At 42.8% G+C, this 21,325-nt stretch overlaps 1 protein-coding gene across 3 annotated transcripts in view; it reads left to right on the top strand.

Annotated features, from left to right (window-relative positions):
• Positions 1–21,325, top strand: part of adamts7 (a disintegrin-like and metallopeptidase (reprolysin type) with thrombospondin type 1 motif, 7) — a 65,841-nt gene that overhangs the window by 24,558 nt on the left and 19,958 nt on the right. For all 3 annotated transcript variants that reach the window (XM_076019333.1, XM_076019344.1, XM_076019325.1), the window contains exons 8-18: positions 1,056–1,199; positions 8,001–8,145; positions 11,529–11,621; positions 12,247–12,392; positions 13,260–13,429; positions 14,444–14,577; positions 15,527–15,647; positions 16,397–16,641; positions 17,871–18,012; positions 20,039–20,165; positions 20,528–20,741. In XM_076019333.1, coding sequence (XP_075875448.1) covers positions 1,056–1,199; positions 8,001–8,145; positions 11,529–11,621; positions 12,247–12,392; positions 13,260–13,429; positions 14,444–14,577; positions 15,527–15,647; positions 16,397–16,641; positions 17,871–18,012; positions 20,039–20,165; positions 20,528–20,741 — 1,681 coding nt within the window. The remainder of the gene's footprint in view (positions 1–1,055; positions 1,200–8,000; positions 8,146–11,528; positions 11,622–12,246; positions 12,393–13,259; positions 13,430–14,443; positions 14,578–15,526; positions 15,648–16,396; positions 16,642–17,870; positions 18,013–20,038; positions 20,166–20,527; positions 20,742–21,325) is intronic.

Below are 21,325 nucleotides of genomic sequence, written 5' to 3'. Positions count from 1 at the left end.
ATGCTGGACCCAGAAACGGCCAGACATGCGCCACCTGAGTCAGTCACAATAGGGCGCAAATTGCAACCGGGTTACCAGACCGCAATTTTCGCTCTATTGTTGTGTGGAATGAACAATCCCAGCAACCTGAACTTTAGTGTAATTGTCATTCCTCTGATTTCAAAAAGGGAAACTCTGCTGTGCGCGTCTGTCAATAAAATGCCCCCGTCTGAGTGTGACTGCTGTCACGATGGCAAGGCAGTCAAGGCGCGTCGTTCTCACATGTTAAGTTATGATTATACCTTAGTGCGATTTGTACCTGTTTTGCAGCTGTTCCGATGGAGTGCTTGAATTCAGAATTGAAAGATAAAAAAACAAACAAAGTGAACAATCATCTAAGAAGGTCCTAAAAAACAAAGATATTAGGTAACGTGTTGTAGACACTGTTCCTGCGTCATTTAGTTTAGTTTTTTAATTTTAAAACTTTAAAACTTAGAGGTCGGATGATCAGAGATGCTCAAGAGTCTGTCCTTGGGGCTGTGAGGACAATTAGCAAAACTCATTTTAATCATTTAAAAAAAAAAAAAAAAAACAACCTCATACATTACATGGACTTGATTTTTTGAAAGCATCCTCTATTAATTTAGTGACAATCATTATCCACTAAACTGAGGGCAAAGATATGAGTTTTTCTAGCTGACTTGTTTTAATTAGTTTGAATTTAATTGTCTGACAGGCTGGAAGGTAAATCCCCCCGAAGGCACTGAGCCATCCTGTAGAAAACCAAACACATGGCAAGGAGACGTGTTGGGTAATTGCACGCGTTGAAGAGCAGTTGTTCGCTCTGCTCGACAGATTGCGTTGCCGTCGCTGCACCTCCGCCGCACATAGAGAAACACTGTGTTGCCTCGCCTTTGTCGTTGTTGTTGTTGTTGTTGTTGTTGTTGTTGTTGTCCAGCTTCACCTTGAAAAGTGCACATGACTCTGCTGTTCCACGCTCAGTTTTAACCTGTGCGCCCCTCCCTATCCCCACCCCTCCCCACCGTCTCTGTGGGATTTGCTCTCTATGCTCACAGCTTTGGGATTCAGCATGATGGCAACGGTAATGACTGTGAACCCATTGGGAAACGACCTTTCGTCATGTCTCCACAGCTCCTGTACGGCACCTCGCTGCCCCGGTGGTCACGCTGCAGTCGGCAGTACATCACCCGCTTCCTGGAGTAAGTGCCGCACCAGTTCACACTGTCACAGCAACATGCAAAATGTTTATTAATAATAATAATAATAATAATAATAATAATAATAATAACAATAATAATAATAATAATAATAATAATAATAATAATAATAATGATGATGATGATGTTTTTATTATTATTATTATTATTGCTATTGTTGTTGTTGCTGTTGTTGTCAATAGTAATAGTTTGAATTACTCATACAGGGCAGATATCCATACAGACATTGGTTGTTGGAACCCCCCCCCCAAAATTTTTTTTTTTTTTTTAGAAATTAATAAAATACAGAAGTAAATACCTGCACTAGTTGTACAAAAGTTGTACATTAACATCAAAGGGAATGATTGCACTTGTGTCAAAACTGCACCAACTGAGACCTAGACATTATCAAGACTAGAGAGTATCAAGATCTAGACCAGACCAAGACATTTGGGATTCGAGACCAAGACTTTATACAAGTATATCGAAGAAAAATAACAACAAAACAGAAAACAGTGACCAGAATCTTTTTTAAATTCAACGCTTCTAAATCGAACAGCAGCATTGCTTTTCAGCAAGGTATCTTTTAATAAATGTTCTGCTTTGTCAACTATTTTGAACCATTAAAAAAAAAAAAAAAAAAAAAAAACTTTTCTTCACAAAATAAAAAAATAAATTAACTAGGAGTAATGGGCTGTGTCACTCTGGGTGTCACATACACAGCATAAAACGGCAGCAGCTTTTTTCCGTTATTATCGTGTCATTGTAGTGTTGGATGAGTCTCGACCGGTCTTGATCAAAAATCCCGAGTCTGTCCAGTCCGAGACCGAGACAAGGCCGAGTAAAAATGCCTCAGAGTCCAAGACGAGACCGAGACCCTTAAAAGTTATATTTGAGACCAAGTCCAATCTCCAGTACTACAACACCAGATCGCACAGAAGAGTTTTTCCACCAGTCAGTTTTTCATTTTGGCAGAGCACATTCACGACCCGAAGGAAATCGTGAAAATCCCTTAAATAAGGGGTGGATCACGTCTACCAAGATTCTATGAGCCTCTGCAGGGACCCCTTACCTTGTGCAGGTCAGGGATGTTATTAAGTCTAGTCCCTGTAATCTTTGTGCAAGCTGTAACAGCACTTTAAATTCGTCGAGACAGTGTGCCAAAGCAGCTGTTGAAACACACGAAACAGATTCAATATAAGGCAAGAAAATGATTTAATGATTTTGTCATCAAAAGTGATACCCAAACACACTCACAGGTTGTGATGTGCCCTTTTGTAGCTGTCACAAAGGGCACTGCTGATGCCTCTCCCCCTACAGAGCATCAATCGTGGCTCTTTTTTATTTGACATGAGATGATAATACATATAAAAAAAACAAAAAAAACAATGAAGTAATAATAACAACTTCCTTCAATGAACATCTTGTTCTGAATGACGTGGCAAAATGCCAGCAGAGCATTCTGGGATTTGTAGTATTAGCACTACATGGGCTGTATAATAGCGGCAGGTCAGCAGCTCTAGTAGTGATTTTGTCTTGGCTTTCGCGGGCCAGAGTTTGGCACCTATGATAAATACCAATTATATCATCAAATATATGGATCCACATTTTATCTTTCCAGCTGGTTTTTAAACCTGTGCCGGTGCCTCTGTTAGCAGGAAGTCATCTAGATAAAGAAAAATGAAGTTATCATGACAAGCGCAGCCTTATTTTTTTTTTTCCCCTCCTTCAGAAACAAAGTAAGACAGAGCAATGTTCTTATGTAAATATTTCTGTCACTGACCTTCTACTGGGGAGCTGCTTCTCCTGTTTTTATCTCTATAGATGCAACCTATACATACGGCCACGCAGTAAAAGATTTAGCCTCCCAGGATGCGTTTTTGAAGCCTCCATGCTGCCGCCAGCAAGCGGGATAAAAACACACCAACCCGGTCTCATGCCATTCGTGTTCCTCAAAGTCTAAAGGGATCCATATGTTATCCATATGTTATCACAGAGCATCCAACTGTCTTTGTTGCTCCACATTCAGCTGCCTGCCTGGGTTTCTCACACTCAGACTCGCCGGCTGATTGTGGCTCCATGTGTTAAATGTCTCGGGGGCTGAGGGAGGGAGAGCAGCAGCGCTCTGCCGTTGCCCCACTTTCTTCAGGCATCTGGAATTCATTGGGTGGGTGTGCGGCTACTTGACAGCGCCGTGGCTTCTTGACTGGGCCGTAGGGGGGAGACAAAAGGTTGCAGGACATTTACGCGTGGTGGGAGTTTGGCCACACAAAGGCTTCTGGTTTTCGTGTTTGTTTGCGTCTCTGTGGAGAGTAACTGAAGACGACAGCGGGGAGTAAAGAGAACGGCACATTTTTTTTTTGTCTTTTGTCCGTTTTGGATTCTAAAGCGACTTGCTTCGTTTTGAACACAAACCACGTGTTTGTGCCGTTTAGAGGATTTTGAAGGGTTTGATTTTCCCACTGATGGGGGGTTGAAAATAGACCCTACATAATAACTCAATTTAAAGTCATTCTTTTGGGATTTCTGGTTATATTTTGCAGACATTGATTGAAAAAATGATGAGATAGGAGCGTTGCAAACACTGCTGCATATTGTACATAAATGAAAGAATTTCACGTCATCGATTCAGATATGATACACAGTTGGCAGTTGGTGAGCAGATGGAAAACTTCCGATATAAGCTGGCCTTTATATTGCCTTTTAGTGGTTAGAATCCTTCTATTGGAGCATAAAGAGACAGCTGTGGGCTAATGAAGTATTCAGTGTAGGACATGGCCATGAGCTCAAGGAAAAATATATATTTTTTTCCCTTGAGCTGTCAGTTTCTGGGTTTTGTCGTGAAGTCTTTAGATGTCCAGAATAACAGAATTGCTATTTTCTGAACAACTGAGTTCTATCCTTGGTTACAAATGGGTCCCTTCGCCGGCACACTCTTGTACTTGTGTGTTTACAACTGAACACGTCTGACTCCTAACACCACAGAAGAGCCAACTATCTCAATTTCACCGCCATGAATAGAGTGAGGGGAAAAAATGGAGAAAATAGCATTTCTCTCACCCACCACCTTCACCTTTGCTTGTATTGATCAATTTGCTCTTGTGAAAGGGTCTTAGTGCAAAGCCCTTCCTCCATTTCCTCCCCGCCCCCATTTTATCTCGCCCCCATTTTATCTCTCGCAGGACAAGGCTTCCATTGTGTGCGGCTTCGCTCATTGGCCAGGCCTCCGAAGCCGTAGGTCAGTGCGCGGTGTTTCGCGGTGCGCAGGTCTCGTAATGTTGCACAGAGCTTCGTGCTTTGCATGCAGTCGTCGCTCAAGCAAATATTGTTTCATTCTAATTTCAAATCCCAGAGAGTTCATTACGGCTTATTGCTTTGCAGAGGGTTAATGAACAGGGACAACTTGCCGCGCCGTAATGGGTGGCAGCTTTTATTGGAGCTGTGCATTAAAGATGGCTCCTTAATATACATCAGCGTTTCCAGGAAATTCTTGCGTCCGCCACCGAGGTTCAAGCCGCTCCTGATTTGCCCTCTAAGCCACCTCCCAGGCATGAGTCACTCATGGAGAACATTTTAATTGCTGCCGCTCGGTAGCTTGAGTGAGGTCGTTGCAAGTAAGCAATTGTGTTGCTTTAAACCACCAGTGATCCCCTTGTACCTTCAAATCATTGTCTAGATTGATTTTTCTTTTCTTTTTTGCCCAAAGGTTAATGCCTGTGGAATTCAACCTTCCTCAGATTGGACTCTCTTTTTGCCCTCTAATTTAAGCTGTGTTTGAGGCAAACCCTGATAAAATCTCAGCCATTTCTAAGCCCTGTTGCTGCAACATACAACTGTGGATGGTTTGGGGTTTGCATGGTAGCTTGTGGTTCTGCCATAAATTAATTTTTTTTTTCTTTGCCCGAGCACAGCCCCTTCATTGAGAAGTCAAAACTACCAAATCGACTTCTTTAATTTGATTGAAGTTTATATGACAAATATCAGGGTTTATCAAGTGGTGGGTCGCGGCCCAAAAGTGGAGAGCTGTTTTATTTCTCCACACTCCCATCACACATTCACCTGAGTGTCTTTAATTCATTTAATTTCCATATTTGGTTCCCAAAACAGGAAGCAGCTTCATACTTGTGGGATCCTTGGTTGTTTTTTTTTTTTGTTTTTTTTATAAGGCGCTGGTGTGAAGCCCATTTGCCTTCTGGCAGACAGACAGAGTTAATAGCCAGGTGGTGAACAGCGTGGTGCACTTTACACAGTGGAAGAGCCACGTATCATCCTCATCAGAATCCAAACTCTTTTATTGCTGCTCCGTGACGACAAAATCTTTATGAGACGAAAAAAGGAGAACTGACACAATGAATTCCACAGGAGGTTCTTTTTTTTCCTTTCACCTTTAGTCACTGCAGTGCAGACGTAATGAATGAAAACATCTTGTGAATCTCATTAGTTCTGCATGCTAATTGGAATGCAGTCAGTCAATGGTCAGTCGTGTGTGAGTTTATTAATGAAGCCTTATTATAAGTCTGGTATTCTACTGTTTGTTGTTTTTTTCCCCCACATTTGTTTCTCCCCTCATTGTCAATGGCTTGATGATATTGTCAGTCCAAGTGGAGATTTGCAAATTCATTCTTAAGCTTTATATTATCTACCTATGAACAATAATGTCAACAAAACACGGAGTCAATTTCTGTTATTTCAGAGGGCAAACAAAAGTTTTCACTGTTCATAATTGCAGCTACGCACACACAAACACACACACACGCACACACACACACACCACTCTGATGTGATGTCTGGTGGGGGGAAAAAATGATGTGATTGAGGTAAAAGGGATGAGATCAAGTTGTTGCAGTATTCTCGCTCTCTCTCTATCTCTCTTCCATCGAGATGCTTCTCAATCTGAGCACACTCAGCCTATTATGTCAGATTTACACTTACGGTATCCACAAAAGTAGGCAGTGTATCCATAATGCATCAGCTCTCCACAGTTGCGGCTTAACAGATGTTCTGCCCCCAAGTAAAACAGAAGCATTGATTCCAAAGGGAAAATTACTGCTTCAAATGAGCCTAAGCCCACCTCCCCATGCATTTCCCCAACTAATGACAGCTTTATTGTCCATTGTCTTATTAGCTAGTATTATTAGGATTTCAGATTCAAAGCACACTCCCTCCACCACTTAATTAATGGTGGGGGATCCGTCGTTGGAAGACAGCAGGATGTTTAATGTCGGCTTTGCAACACAAGCCCGCAAATGTGACACACATCAGGGAGAGAGCGTATTTATTCAGCGACTGCAGCCTTGTCATCAATATCCCATCACAGCCCCAGCTGTGTGCACACAGGGAATTTTTCATCATGTGTCAGGTTAAAGGGCTGCCGCTCGTATTAGTCCCTATCGTCCTCCTGCTGCTGCTGCTGTTTAAATAATCAAATTCCCGACAAGCCTTCGAGTTATCCCAAGTCCTTATGTAGCTACAAAAAATTTTTTATTTGTTAATTTTTCACCGTTTCCACATTTTTGACTGACAGCGTTTCGAGTAATAGGCTGTGGTAATAAAAAGCCAAGATGGATTAAAAAGGTGGACGTCATTGATTTGTTCTCTGAGGGAGGCGGCACAGTCCGGAATTATTTGGTGATGTCATCAAGCGGGTCCATCCAAGCAGGGAGGCAGTGGGTCCCATTTTTATTGTCATTGATTTAAGCCGACTGGGGAACGAAGCACGACCTCCCAGTTTCTGGGTTGTCAGTCTATACCGCAAGCTATTAATAACGACTTCAACTGATAATTTAGCCTGATCCGTTGCTGCATTCCAGGTCAGCGTACTCACCCAGCTGTCAAACTTCGCTTGTCTAACCATCCGCTCAATCAAGTTCTCGCCTCTCTGCTCGCGAGCCGTAGCCTGGCTGCGAATTAGTTTGATGATGCTATAGCAATGATGTGTCAGACAGCATCTACTAGACTCGTATCAACTCGTATCTTTTACTGGCAGTTTTACCGGGAAGCAACAGATCAAGGCTTCCGATTGGTGACCACATGAGTTTGTTTCCCCGCATTAATGGTCACCCAAGGAAAGTCGTGTGTAATGTGTGTAATGTGTAAAGGTGTAAGAAAGCCTTTGGTGCTGTTTCTTCCTGTGGTGTAATGTGAACGCTACAACTAGGTCTAAATTTCCACTGCTGCAGCATGCAGTTCTAGATCTGGTTGTCAGATGTTGTTAAACACCAACATCTGGACTTGGCGACGAGTTCATCATGGAGACGATTAAAATCAAACGACAAAACAAAGAACTACAAACCATACAAGAAGCGTATCTGAATACGTGGACAGTATATGCCACCATGTACACAGGAAACAGAAAGTGCATCTCACTATGCATTATTCACTATACCTATTATCCTTTAGTTTTCTTCAGAATAGCACTTATTGCAACACATGGTTCGGCCCTGATGTTACTTGTTGTGTGTGTAGTCGTTCATTGTTTTTATGTAAAAGTGCCCAGGAGTTAAGTTGTAAAAAAAAAAAAAAAAAAAGGTTTTGTGTATATTAAGCACCACTCTTTTTATTTATTTAACCGGCAGAAACTCATTGAGATTACAAATCTCTTTTCCAAGAGTGACCACGGCCACATTATTCTAACTCATTTATTCAAACAAGCTTCCTTTTTTTTCGCATGTAAATTGCTCTTGGGCTGTAGATTTAAATTCACTTCTTTGCGGTTGTGATAATGATTGGACTGCAGATGTGGATTTGCGCTGGAATTTTACTGAGCAGATGTTTTTTTCTTTTGCTTCCTCCACCTCCACACAGCCGCGGCTGGGGCTGGTGCCTCGACGACGCCCCGCTGAAGGAGAAGCTGCCTCTGAACTCGCTGCTTCCTGGCGTTCTGTACAGTGCAGCCCACCAGTGTCGGCTCCAGTACGGATCGGGCTCCTTGCTGTGCGACGACATGGACGTAAGGCTCTGAAATGAAGAACACATCAGCATTTCAACGAATGCAACATTCTATCCAACGAAAGGAACATTCCTGATCTGCGTTCTCCTTCTCTCCTGCCTCCAGTCCTCATAGCACCGTCTTCACTATTACTGCTCACCCTCTGCTCTCAGAACGATGCGTTTCCATCCCACAAACTGCACTTAGCCGTTCTTCAGTAGCTTGTGCTTATGTAAACCAGAGTGGAGTGCCTAATATATAAACGCTCCCTCGGCAAGCGCTAATTTCTTGCACATTATAAAACCCACGGTACCTTCCCAGCTGAAGAAATGGAACACTTGGTATGTGCTGTATGTAACCTTGACGGCAGAAGCAAGGCAGGGCAACAAAAAAAAAAAACATGAAGTAAAGTAGAAGTGTTTTTTTAAAAAAAAAACCATCCATCCAACAATCCATTTTCTATAGCCGCTTTCTCGTGCACTCAGGGTTGCGGGGGGGGGTCTGCTGGAAAATATTTCCACACCGACATAACTCCTCACTCACCACCTTTTAGGCAATTAACAGGAACTGCCCGCTGACATAAACTGGTATCTGTGTTATCGACTCATATTTTACGAGAAGGAGGAGAGTACTCAAGCACGGTATTGGTACCGATACCCAATACCGGTATGGGCATTGGTGCAACACACACAACATCCACACACAAAAAAGAAGGGAAAGTAGAAAAGTATAAGTGAAATAAATAGATAAAAATAGATAAATCTATAAATAAATAAAAACCTACACACACACACACACACACACACACACACACACGCGTTGATTTGGGTGCAATTAGACTCGTAACAGGCCGGAGGACTGAAAAACACGATCTGTGCTAGTAATATACAAAGAAATGTGTCTGTTTGAAACGCCAGCACCACAAAACGGCACATGTACACGCATATGTAGAAAAATCTTCATCTTGTCCCCCAAACATTTTCCTGCCCTGTTGTTGTTGAGATGAAATGCAAGTGTGTGACGTGTCTGTGGCCGCCTTCTATCCGTGGATGAGGAGACATAGTCATCTAAATGATAATAATGTCCATCCATCGTGAAAGTCTCGCACTTGTCTGCACTCGCGCTGTCTGCGTGAAAAGTTGTTGCGAAAGAAAAAAAAAAAAGAGGATGGAAAAAAGTTCTCAACCGCAGCCGCTATCTCAGATTTGACTAAGTAGACCGCATGAAAAACACGGTGCTACTTTTTTTTTTTCATTTCTTCCAACACAGGCTAAAAATATTTACAACGCCTCTGTGAAGCAGCTCTGTCAGACTCACTGCATTGATCAAATTTTGTAGACTCGCAACCAAACCGAGCTGGATTAAAGACGCTAATGAGCAAAGTGCACGTCGTCTCGGGCCTCTGTTGCTGGAAGTGGGACGTGCATCGTGCATATCGCTCGGTGCTCACAGCTACGGGTTTGGGCGGTGGTGGAAGATGAATGAGCAGAAAGCTCATTAATTAATGTATGATGCTGTGGCCGGGTGGGGAGGGGGGTGGAGGCGGCTGGTAGTGAACACGGTGGGAGAAAATTGGACCACACACGTACAATTTACAAGTTTATATGTCGTCCCCTATAAACACAAGTTGCTACAACATGTGCAGGTTTTATAGAACGACAACCCCGGATTGTTGACATGTGCACAACTGCTGAAATCCAAGAGGAATCCAATCTGACCGGATTTGAAGATTTCCCTCAGCCACCGTTTTGTGTGAACAGTTTAGTTAGTTAGCTAGCGCTAGCGGTGAGTGGCTGTCCAGGGGGAGGGGGGACGAGAGCCAGAACAGCCTCTTCAGGCAGAGTGAGAGAAAGGCTTGTTTTGTGAGGCTTGTACAGATCCAACCAAACAGACCTTGTTTATTGTTGGAAGTAGACCACCAAAATGAATTTATTAAATCTGGAAATGGCCATAATGGAGCTCCCTTAACAGGAAAGTGTGCAGTAGGGCTGGGCTTTAATGGAGGGAATGTAATTTCTGGCATTTATTGCAATAACAATAAAAGAAAAATAACAATTTAACTCCATCTTTTTCAGCCTTTGTGGTCTGCGTCAATCCAGAGAGTTTGTTTTGCAGCTTTAATAAATAGACATTGTTAATTGAAGAATATGAGTTGAAAGTAAAGGATGCAGTGCTTCAGCATTTCTTTTGCAGATGCAGTGGCAGTTGTTTTTGTGAAAAAAAGCACCTTAAACACTCTCTCTCTCTCTCTCTCTCTCTCTCTCTCTCTCTCTCCCTCTCTCTCTCTCTCTCTCTCTCACACACACACACACACACACACACACACACACACACACACAGAGTCAACACTGTCGTCTTGGGCAAATGGCGGCTGCTTTACAGCGAGGTTAAAACAGTGGGAACGTGCAAGAATGAGGCGCCTCATTAGAAATACACCACGGGGTCTCCGATTTCCGAGGCTCTTGCATCCTTTAATGTATTCTTTGACATGCATGTGGCCATGTGACGATGGCTTTCTTGGAAATTAATAGGTCTGCAGTCTTGGCTAGATGCTGATCCGGGTGGCAGTGTTCGGTGTGTATATGGAATGTTAACATGCGGTGGGGTGAAGCCTAGATTTTCGAGGCACTTAGCTGTCAATCATGATGTTCCCGCCGTAAGATAAAAACAAAGGCGTGAGAAAGCAAGTAAGATATGATGACGATTGATTTTATTGAAGAAAATATAGACCAGTAAAGATACATGACGATTGCCTTACATGTTAATATAGCAATGATGGAACTCTTAAATGCTGTCATAAGTCGGATTTGAAACTGGCAGCATGTGACTCCAGCGACCGCCCATCCACTGCCTCCTCAGCCAATGACACTTGGCGACTGAAGTCTAGCCACGCCCACAACTGTGTGCAATTTTTACTCGGAAGGAGACCAAATTGGGCAAAATCAGGGCATCTTTGATGATTTTCTTTTTTATCCAACTAGAAATTTAGCCAAACAAAATTTTGAACCAGCGAACAACAGTATGAATTATTGCTCCTCTGTATTGACTGCCTGTCCGTTTGAGTCTTTTGGCAACCTTAGGCGGTTATCTGGTATCCAAGCCAGACAAGTTCCAGGTTTTTGGCACTGAGAGAACCACTTGGTTTTCTTTTTTCTTACATTGTCCTTATATGCTCAATCTTTATGCCTTTAATGTTTGCAGTATTCATATGTTTTTGTTAAGTGGTGAAAATTGTGGCTGCTGAAAAAGTGTGATTATTCAGCTGCCGTTGAGTGCAGCTCTTGACCTTAATGGGAAATCAAGAGTGTTCAGCGAGCAACTCTGTGAACATCGGCCTCTTGGAAATAAAAAGCGTGGAAGCAGTTGGCCGTGTGATAACAAAATGTGAATTTCCACCCCTGCAGAGTGTGTGCAGCACCCTGTGGTGCACGGTGGGGACGACCTGCCACTCAAAGCTGGACGGCGCCGTGGACGGAACGAGTTGCGGCGAGGACAAGGTGAGCTTGATTAGCAGGAGAGACGAGAGACGTCAGTTGTCTTGATTAGGATTTAAAGAAGGAGAAATTCTGGTTCCTAAAGGAACAAAAGATGCATTTGTCTGGCGTCTTGATGCTGCTTATCATGCAAGTCAGATAAGAGTGTCAGGGGTCGGCAAAAAGAAAAGAGAAGTTTTCTTTCTTTAATTATTATTATGATTGACTTTGGTTTTACGTCCGACCAGCTTACGTTGACAAAAAAGACTGCAGAGACTTTTTTTCCTTTGAAAATCATTTTGCAATAAATGCAATTACATTAAATACAAGCGGGCTTGACATTGGATATAATTAAAGGACCTGACATTTTCTACGTTAGCCTGGAGCTACTCTGAGCAAGACAAGAAAAAATAAAAAATGCATCTATTCTGAATAATACAACGTTTCAGTCGTCTGGAAGGTACTGGTTTAAAACTTAAAGCAGCATAGTATATCTGGTGTATACGAGGTGCTGGCTATTAAAAGCAGTGTGCAGGCAGAACAAAAGGCCATGATGCGAACAATCAACTCACCGTTAGTGACACACGCAGGGTTGGAAAAAAGCGGGATTACTGTCAGACTGACTTTTACTGAATGTTATCTTTGCCAGTGGTGTTTTAATGGAGAGTGCGTGGTGTTCGGGCACCAGCCGGGGAGTGTTGATGGTGGCTGGGCAGAGTGGAGCGAGTGGTCAGCCTGCTCCAGGACCTGTGGCGGTGGAGTCCAGAACGCACACAGAGACTGTGACAACCCGGTGTAAGTCTGAAATACTGATGCCAGTGTTCATTTTGTTATCGTCACGGTTACCGTCAACGGCTTTTTTTTTTCCGGGCCTGAAAGGAGACGATGACTAAATAAAAATTCATTCGCAAGGACTGAGACGATGACGGGGTGTGTCGATATTTTCGTCAACGAATAAAAACAAGACGAAAATGTCTGCCAGAGAGGAGATCCAATCAGAGCTCGCTTCGTTTGTGACGAAGTGACGATTTGGAAAGTGGCGGGAGGAGTTGGGAAGAAATCCAGTCAGAGCAACGTGGTCAGGAAGTTAGCTAGTAATGTACACAGATTACCTGGGACAGACCAGGAAGAGGCAACAGGACATTTGGACACACTTCACATTTGATATGAAAGAAAATAAAATTATTATGATATTTTGTCAACTAGACTACAACTGAAACAATTTAGATGATTAAATGATGACTTAAACTAAATGACATTTTAGTCAAAAGACTTCAAATCAAATTTTGCTGGTTGCTAGTTTGCTAGTTAATCTGACAACATAAAAAATAGCTCTTCTCCTCTTGCGCTCTAGATGTGTTGCTCATCATCTACAGTATGTCATCTTGTTTAAATTGTGCACGTGCAGCATGTGCCAAAATGCTGGCGACTGAACGCTAAAATAAACTGCACTGTTTCTGAGCGCAATGCAGTGCATCACAAATGTACAAGCTATCCAAAAGCTTTTTTTTTTCCCCCACCACTGGGGAAAAAAAAGCAGACAAGCAGTCAGCTCAGATGGACCTCAGAGATAAAAAAGAAAAAAAAGAAAAAAGAAAAACATGACCAGGCGGAGGATGTGAAAGCAGTGACTGAAGCGAAATCCTCCAACTGTCTCTGCAGTCCGAAGCACAGGGGGAAGTACTGCCTGGGGGAGCGGCGGAGGTACCGGATCTGCAGCCCGGCAGCCTGTCCTCCCGGCCTGCCGTCCTTCAGAGACACCCAGTGCCGCCACTTCAACGCCGTGCCGTACAAGAGCAGGTTCTACCAGTGGGAAACCATCATCAACAGAGGTCATATACAACACACATCTGTTGATACACTCACTGAACACTGCGTCTCCCATACTGCTGTGATCAAACTGTTGAGCCGGCCTGATCTTTAGGTTCTGGACAGGCTGCAGAAGCGTGACGACAAGCTGGTGGTTGTGACAAAACGATAAAAACAGCGCTAAGCTACTGAAAGTCCACATCAGTGTCCAAACCAATGCTTTCCTTCCAATGTGTCTTTCTTTTTTTCAACTTTTACCGTCAGTAACTTTTTATTTTTCTCTTTCTCTTTTTCTTTTTTCTCCTCCTAAGAATCTTGCTTGTTGTTGCGACCAGCGTAGGCGGCCAGCGATAACAACAACGCTTGTACGTTTTCACTCCAGCAGCTGAGTTGACTTTTTGCTGAAGAGAAAAAAAATTACTAATAGAAAAAAGAAAAAAACCTACATACCTCCTGCTGCCTTTGTATTGATAAGATTTGCGACACTGTGGTCCTTGGCCCCTAATGTTTTGTTTTGTTATGTCTTTTCTTTCTGAAACGATTGCTACACTCCTCCATCACAGCTCATTTTTCACCCGTGCAAAACCTTCTGAGCCTCATGGGAACAAATTATCTGTCATGGTAGACTTGAAAGCCACTGGGTGTCATTGCCGCTGCTATTGTTCTGCTGTGGATTTTTCAGTACATTTTTTTCCCCCGAGTTTTTACCCTCTTAATGGACCCCAAATCAAATAAAAAAAAAAAAAAACATTCTGCTTCATCTTTCTTTCTACCACAGCAGAGAGTTGTTTTTTAAACTTCATCTCTGATTCTGATTCTCCTCGTCTGGCATATAAAGCTCTTTTACTTCTCTCTTTTTTTTTCTTTTTTCTTTAGCAGAGGTCTGAAGAGTCCAAAAAGTTGTTTTTCCACACCCCGATCAGGATTTACTGAGACTGAGACCCCTGAGATGACGGTGCCCTGAAAAGTCTGTTTGTTCCATCTGTGCAGGTCAAATCCTCTCTGAAGCTCTAGCTTTTCCCCAATTCTTCTTGCAGCCAGCCCTTGCGAGCTGTACTGCCGCCCGCTCAATGAGCAGTTCTCCGAAAAGATGCTGGACGCCGTGGCCGATGGGACTCCCTGTTATGAAGGCAACAAAAGCAGGGACATCTGCATCAACGGCATCTGTAAGGTATCGCCACGGCAATTCTTCCTTCCCTACAAAATGCAACTTTTTGTTTTTCCCCGTACGTGTTTTCTGCCTTATATAAATGCGCGGCCGCTCCGCCGGCGATGCGGCCCGTCGTTCAGCCGTCGCTCGGTTTGTTTTCTCCCCAGACGGGTCTTGTCTGCTGGGCATTGTGAACCATATCAGCTCATCGATTCGCGCTAATTAAACTTTGCGGACGTTATCTCCCCGTTGCCACCTATCGCCCTGGGGCCAAAATGCCAGTCACCGGCGCTGATGCGTCTCAGATACGTAGTGGACACCCGTCTCAGGACTTCGACGCTCTGGTTTCATGACATTTGGTGACATTTTTGTCAGGCGCTCACCTTCTCGGAACTCTGTCCGTCCTCTTTGTGTGGCCGAGGGCCGAGCACGGCCGCTCCGTTTACGACGTCTCTCTTTGTTGTTGTTCTCACACTGAAACGAATCAGACTTCTCAAAATGTATGTTTGTGTTTGCATAGAAGTTGAGATAAATAGTAGAAAGCAGAATCAAGAAATGGTTGTATAGCGTCTATGGTGGTGGGTTGAAGGCGACCTGATCTGATGCCTCAAAACTAGCCAGCAACATCGCAGGGAACTTTTCTATTTAATACTTTGGCTGTATCTCAATTTCCAACGCTCAGTTTCAATTAAAATTTAATTATTTTTTTTTTTACCCCTCATTAAAAACCACCCCCACCTTTTTAACAGGGATTGGCAATCTAGTTTTTTGCCTTTTTAAATGCAGCGGGATGGAGTTTGGTTTCAGATTTTGTGATGAGGCAGGAAAAGGTTTTCAAGGAACTGAGTCCCTCTCAGAAATCTGTGTTTAAATAAACCCAGGAGGGAGGAAATGGCATGACATACTGAATCTCTGTGAAATGTGTATTTTGGATAACGGACTGCGGGGTTTGTTTTGTTGCATATTGCAGAAGGTGGGATGCGACCTGGTGATCGAGTCCAGCGCCGCCGAGGATCGCTGCGGCATGTGTAACGGCGACGGCTCCACCTGCACAACCGTGAGGAAAACCTTTGCGGAGAGCGAAGGGTTGGGTAGGTCTCCTGCTCACTTTATTCCCCCATGTTAAGTTCTTCTGCCAGACACGACTGGGCAGGTGAGAAGAGGTCCAATAAAATTAAAAGAATAAAATAAAACAGAGCTCTGGGCGATGTTATGTTAATTATGTAATACTAACTTTGCCTGTATGGACCGAACATGGGAAAAGATCACATGAACCCGTCCAGTTATTTGTCAAAAATGAAGAAACGTGTTTTCTGAGAAAATGTATTTCAGGAAATTGCTTGAATATCATCAGGGCCGATCAGGATGGTTTTATTACTCTTCCTGTAGGCCGCTTATGTAATTACCCCTCTTGCTGAAGGGAATCATAAGTAGAATTACTCAGAATTACATCAAAAATGTTCACCAGAGTGAGTGGCCAGTCAGTGGCCGCCTGCCCTGGGGACGATGCCCTTCCACACATCCATTTTCAAGTTTTTCTACGTGTGTGTGCATACGTGCCTTCCATTCACGGCAGGAGTCGGAGCTACAGCTCAGGCTGCTGACTTTCCAGATGCTGCTCTTTATTGCCAAGGCAGTTGCATGGAGTGAATCATTTTCTTGGATTTTGAATTTAATTGTCAAAATGCAATCATTTATTATTTATTTTTCTTTAAAATAGTAATTTCAAAGTGATTTGAATTGGGTTAATTCAGTCTGATTTGGAGATTAGCTCGCAGTCGCGGCCGTTTAAGCATCCGTCAATTGGTTTTTCGTCCAAACTCCCACCAATGCTCTGCAGGCTACGTCGACATTGGCCTGATTCCCGAAGGAGCCCGCGACATCCGCATCGAGGAGGTGGCCGAGGCCGGCAATTTCCTGGCGCTGCGAAGCGACAACCCCAACAAGTACTTCCTGAACGGCGGCTGGACCATCCAGTGGAACGGCGAGTACAAAGCCGCCGGCACGGTGTTCACGTACGAGAGGACGGGACACCTGGAGAACCTGACGTCACCCGGTCCCACCATGGAACCGCTGTGGATACAGGTGAAAATCAAACAAGCCTTCCATTTGACGCTATTTATTAGATTCTCTTTGATACAAGAATGTGTGAAAGTGTGGAGTGCAGTGAGCGCGTTTACACATGCGGCACGCATGAGGAGAGTGTGGTGGGGCGCGAGCACAGTTAACATGGTTGCTGTGGTGCCGACTCTGTTCCATTTGGTTCCATTTGTTTTGTTTTTCTATTCTATTTCTTTTGTTATTATATCGTGTGCTGAGCGAACGGCAATGGTGCAAGGTTGAACAGCACACGCAGGTATACTGGTATGTTTTTAATATTTCTAATATTTTGAATAAAAATATCTTCCTGAATTATAATTGCCATGTTAAAGTGATTCAGTTCATTAAAAAGTTGGAATTGATAATTGATTAATCCACTCCAATCTATTTAAAATATATGTATATATATATATATATATATATATATATATATATACATATATATATATATATATATATATATATATATATATATATGTATATATGTATACATATATATATATATATATATATATACATATATATATTTTTTTATATATATATATATATATATATATATATATATATATATATACATATATATATATGTATATATATATACATATATATATATATACATATATATATATATATATATATATATATTTATTTATTTATTTATTTTTTCTCATTAATCACAGTTTAATTTCCTTAAGTTTGCTGCTTCCTAACAATATATCCACTTGGACATTTTACACTGACAAACTGTTGCTCCTGTTGTTATTTCTAAATGTGTGTTTTGGTTTTGTTTCCTTTTTTTCTCTTTCCTTTCTTACATTTTAAAATAATAAATCAAATCAAATCAAATGGATATTTTTTTTCTCTCTCTCCTTTTAATTCAATGCTTTTTTGCATCTTGTTTCATCTGGTTCCAGAATAATTAACAGGTTCTTTGTTGTTTTCAGTCATGAAAATGAATATTTGAAAATGAATAGACATAAAATAAACATAAACTGTCTATTCAAATAATAATTCCATCAAATAGAAGAAAAAAGTCGATGCAGCTCTTGTGAGTGATTCACTGAGGTGCCACCACCAGAATCCCATTAGCATGCATAACTCCCGGCGGCAGCCATTTGGATGGGATCCTTTTTGTCCCTGAAATTGCAAAATGATGGCTTGGAATTAGAGGCATGAAAATGTAGACCATAATTCCATGCAAACGTGTTTTCCAGCTCCTCTTCCAGGAGACCAATCCAGGCGTGCGGTACGAATACACAATCAGCCAGAGTGTCCTGGAAGACGACAACGCCTCCTCCTCCAGGTTCTTCTGGAAGTTCGGTTCATGGACAGAATGCAGTGTGACCTGTGGTACAGGTGGGAGTAAAACAATGAACTCTGCATGCGTTGAAATTTAAGCGACATGAGGGGTTGCTTACAGGTTGATATATGTATACATATATATGTATATATATATATATATATATATATATATATATACAGTTATTTGGGTCTAATGGCCATTGGGGAAAAAATACAGCCTTATGAGTTTTGTGTGTGTTTTAAAGAAGTTTTATCAAGCAGAATTAACCTTTATTGGCGTCACTATTGTTGTTTTTTCTGTTCACTTGCAAGCCTCCACATGCACTGCTGTGAAATGCAACAATACAGTGCAGAGGCGGCAGCAAAAAGGACCTTCCACAGGTCCATTTTCTATCAACGCAATTAATTTCCTCAACGCTAAACTTTGAAAAATTAATCGAAATTCTGTCCTGAACTAAAAGAGTGTAAGTCCTGCTGTTTATCCTGAAGAATCCAAACCAGACAATAATGCATATTATCAGAGACGGAGACCATCTGTATTTGAAACCAGGGTCCGTACCAATGCAGAACTGCTGAGCCAGGACCTGGTGCCTGAGGGTTTAGACGTCAATGATGGTATTTCTGCTCCTTTTTGTAAGCACCCCGTCGTCTATCGTTGAGATGGTGCTCCTTTGTTTGCCTCTGGCGTGCCTCTCACACTGGAGTGAACTGCTGTTAGAATGCCTTTGAAGTCCAGGCAATTTTGACAGCAGCGGGAGAGAGTGCTCTGCTCTCAGGTATCAATACCAGTACCAATGTTAATGGCCCTGCCAATGAAGGCTTTTTTGAGTGGTGATTGGTGAGTACAGTGCTTAAAGACTGAAGTCCATATTCCAGGGCTTTGTCACCATCTCCGCGACCCCTTTCTGTCAATTTTGTAGATTTAAGTGAAATAATTGCATTTGCGCCTGACAAAAAAAAGGCATCTAATTCACACTCCCGGACCGTCCATGCATTTTCTTTGTCATGTTTCCTTTTCTATTTTTTTTTCCCCCTGACTTTTCTTGGATTTAATGTAATGTGGCTGCTTTGCCCTTTGAGAGTCATCTTTGAAGGTGTAAATTAGCTATCAGGCACAGATTGTGGTGCCCAGCAGGCGTTGCACCGGGTGCACAAAGAGGCGAGAGGTGTGTCCTTCTCCATTTTTTCTGGAAATTGCCTCGGGTTTGGCGGGACTGATCTTTTATCAGCAGAGGAGATAAATCTGTCACAGCCTGTGGAGAAGAGAACTTTTCACATCCCCCTCCAGGTGTTAATGACAATTTTCTCACTTTATAGAAAGCAGGAACAAAAAATTTGTTCCAAGATGTTGTTTTGTTTGATTTTTTTCTAATCACTCGGCTTCACTGAACCAGGAAGGAGAGCTGCAGATAGATGTCATGTACAGAAATCTTAAATACACAATTCAGGATCATCATTTTGAAACGTCCCTTTTTGTTTTTTTTGTTTTTTATTGTGAGTGGCTGCATTGGCAGGAAGCAGTGAAGGGCTGTACACGCTCTGCAGTCCAGGCAATAACAATAACTGTCTATTATCCATCGATTCATCAGTCTGTTTTGCATCACTGCCTCTCCTGCTCTCAGGGTCATGGCTCTCTTTCTTTATTTCTCTTTGTTTCTCAGAGGCACATTGAGGTTATGCACTATGCATAAAATAGTATAGGGAGAACATGCAAACTCCACACAGAAATGTCCCAGGCCCGGAATTGAACCCACAGCGGCGGCAGCGCTAACCACTGTGCCACCTTGTCGCCCGAATTGTATATATATATTCACTTGCTTCATGTATTTATTATCTTGTGTTATTTATTTTTGCTTCACTATGTTTTATTCACTCTTGTTTCTTATATTCTTCTCATTATTCACTATTTTTATCACCGCTATTGTCATTATGTCATGATGTCATGCACACAAACACACACACACACACTCATGGCCGCCAGTCAGCTGCAATAGGTGCTTGTATGTGTGTGTGTGTGTGTGTGTGTGTGTGTGTGTGTTCAATCTTGACACACGTTTGCATGTTGCTGCTTGTGCCACAGGTGTCCAGAGGCAGATTGTTCACTGTGTGGAAAAGACAACTGGGATCGTGGAGGAGCACCTATGTGACCCCGTCAGCCGGCCCGACGACAACCAAACCAGCTGCAACAAGGACCCCTGTCCAGCCATGTCAGTGCAACTGCCACTGTCATTTACAGCGTGGATTCACACACACACACACACACACACACACACACACACACGCACGTACATGTACACGCACATGCATGCACACACGCGTGTACACGTGTTGAGGCTGTCTTCCAGCTTCAACAGAAAGCACTCAAAGTCTGTTGAAGAATCAATATGAATTTTTTTCTTTCAAAACGGCCTTTATTATTATCGACAAGATCAAATTGTCTGAACCATTGGAGCACATCAATCATTCCTTTGTGGTTCGCCAGCACCTACACTGCAGTGAAACTTTGGACGCTTATATATTGAACATGGTGGTTATTAAAGCAGAGCCATGTGGTGCGTCTTTGTGCTAGCTGGTGGGTCGGCGAGTGGCAGAAGTGCACGGCGAGCTGCGGGAGCTCCGGTCAGACCAAGAGGACGGTTCTCTGCATCCAAGCCGTGAGCGCGGAGGAACAAAAAGCCCTGCAGCCCAAGGACTGTGAGCATGTGGCCAAACCTGAGTCCGTATTGTCCTGCAACACACACATCCCTTGCCCGGCCAACTGGACCGCGGGTGGTTGGTCAAAGGTGAGCCCAGGAGGTTTATGTACGAGCTTCTTTGCAATTGTGCTTGCTGTTGTCCAGAACTTCCTGAAAGACGCTGTGCTTGAATTGAATGCTAGAAAGAAAAAGTCAGCGATACACTTTAATATCTCTTGGAATCTTTGCGAAGAAAGACAACAGATTGATAGTGCTCCTGCAGTCAGACATGAATGCATGACTCATAGGCAGCAGCCCTAAGTTGCCTTTGATCATCAGTCTTCTGTGTAGCTGTGTGAACACGTGCAATGCGCCTCGCAGCATCGTGGAATTGCTGAAATTTCAAGCCTGACGACTCGCAGGCCCGTCTTTCAAAGTGCCCACCTGGATCCTGTGCGGCTGGTCAGGCTATTACAGGGCCATTCTGCAGCCTGCGTGGCGACATCGTGGAGCACCCTGGGGTTGAATTCTCACAAAAGCTGAAGCTCTCAAATAGTCTGCTGCTGCATTTACTCACTGCTTTTGCAGACTGTTTTGAATGCACTGAAGAGAGCATCCAGTCCAGCGCAGCATGTTTTTGTAGACTTTGTCCCAAATTATATATGTGAAATATAGTATAATATTGAAAGCAT

This window comes from Nelusetta ayraudi, unplaced genomic scaffold (assembly GCF_046127955.1).
Source record: "Nelusetta ayraudi isolate G7.1 ecotype Tasmania unplaced genomic scaffold, CSIRO-AGI_Nayr_v1 ptg000002l, whole genome shotgun sequence".
Taxonomy (NCBI): domain Eukaryota; kingdom Metazoa; phylum Chordata; class Actinopteri; order Tetraodontiformes; family Monacanthidae; genus Nelusetta; species Nelusetta ayraudi.
The sequence above is the reverse complement of the archived record's forward strand: the minus strand, read 5'-3'. Positions and strand labels throughout refer to the sequence as shown.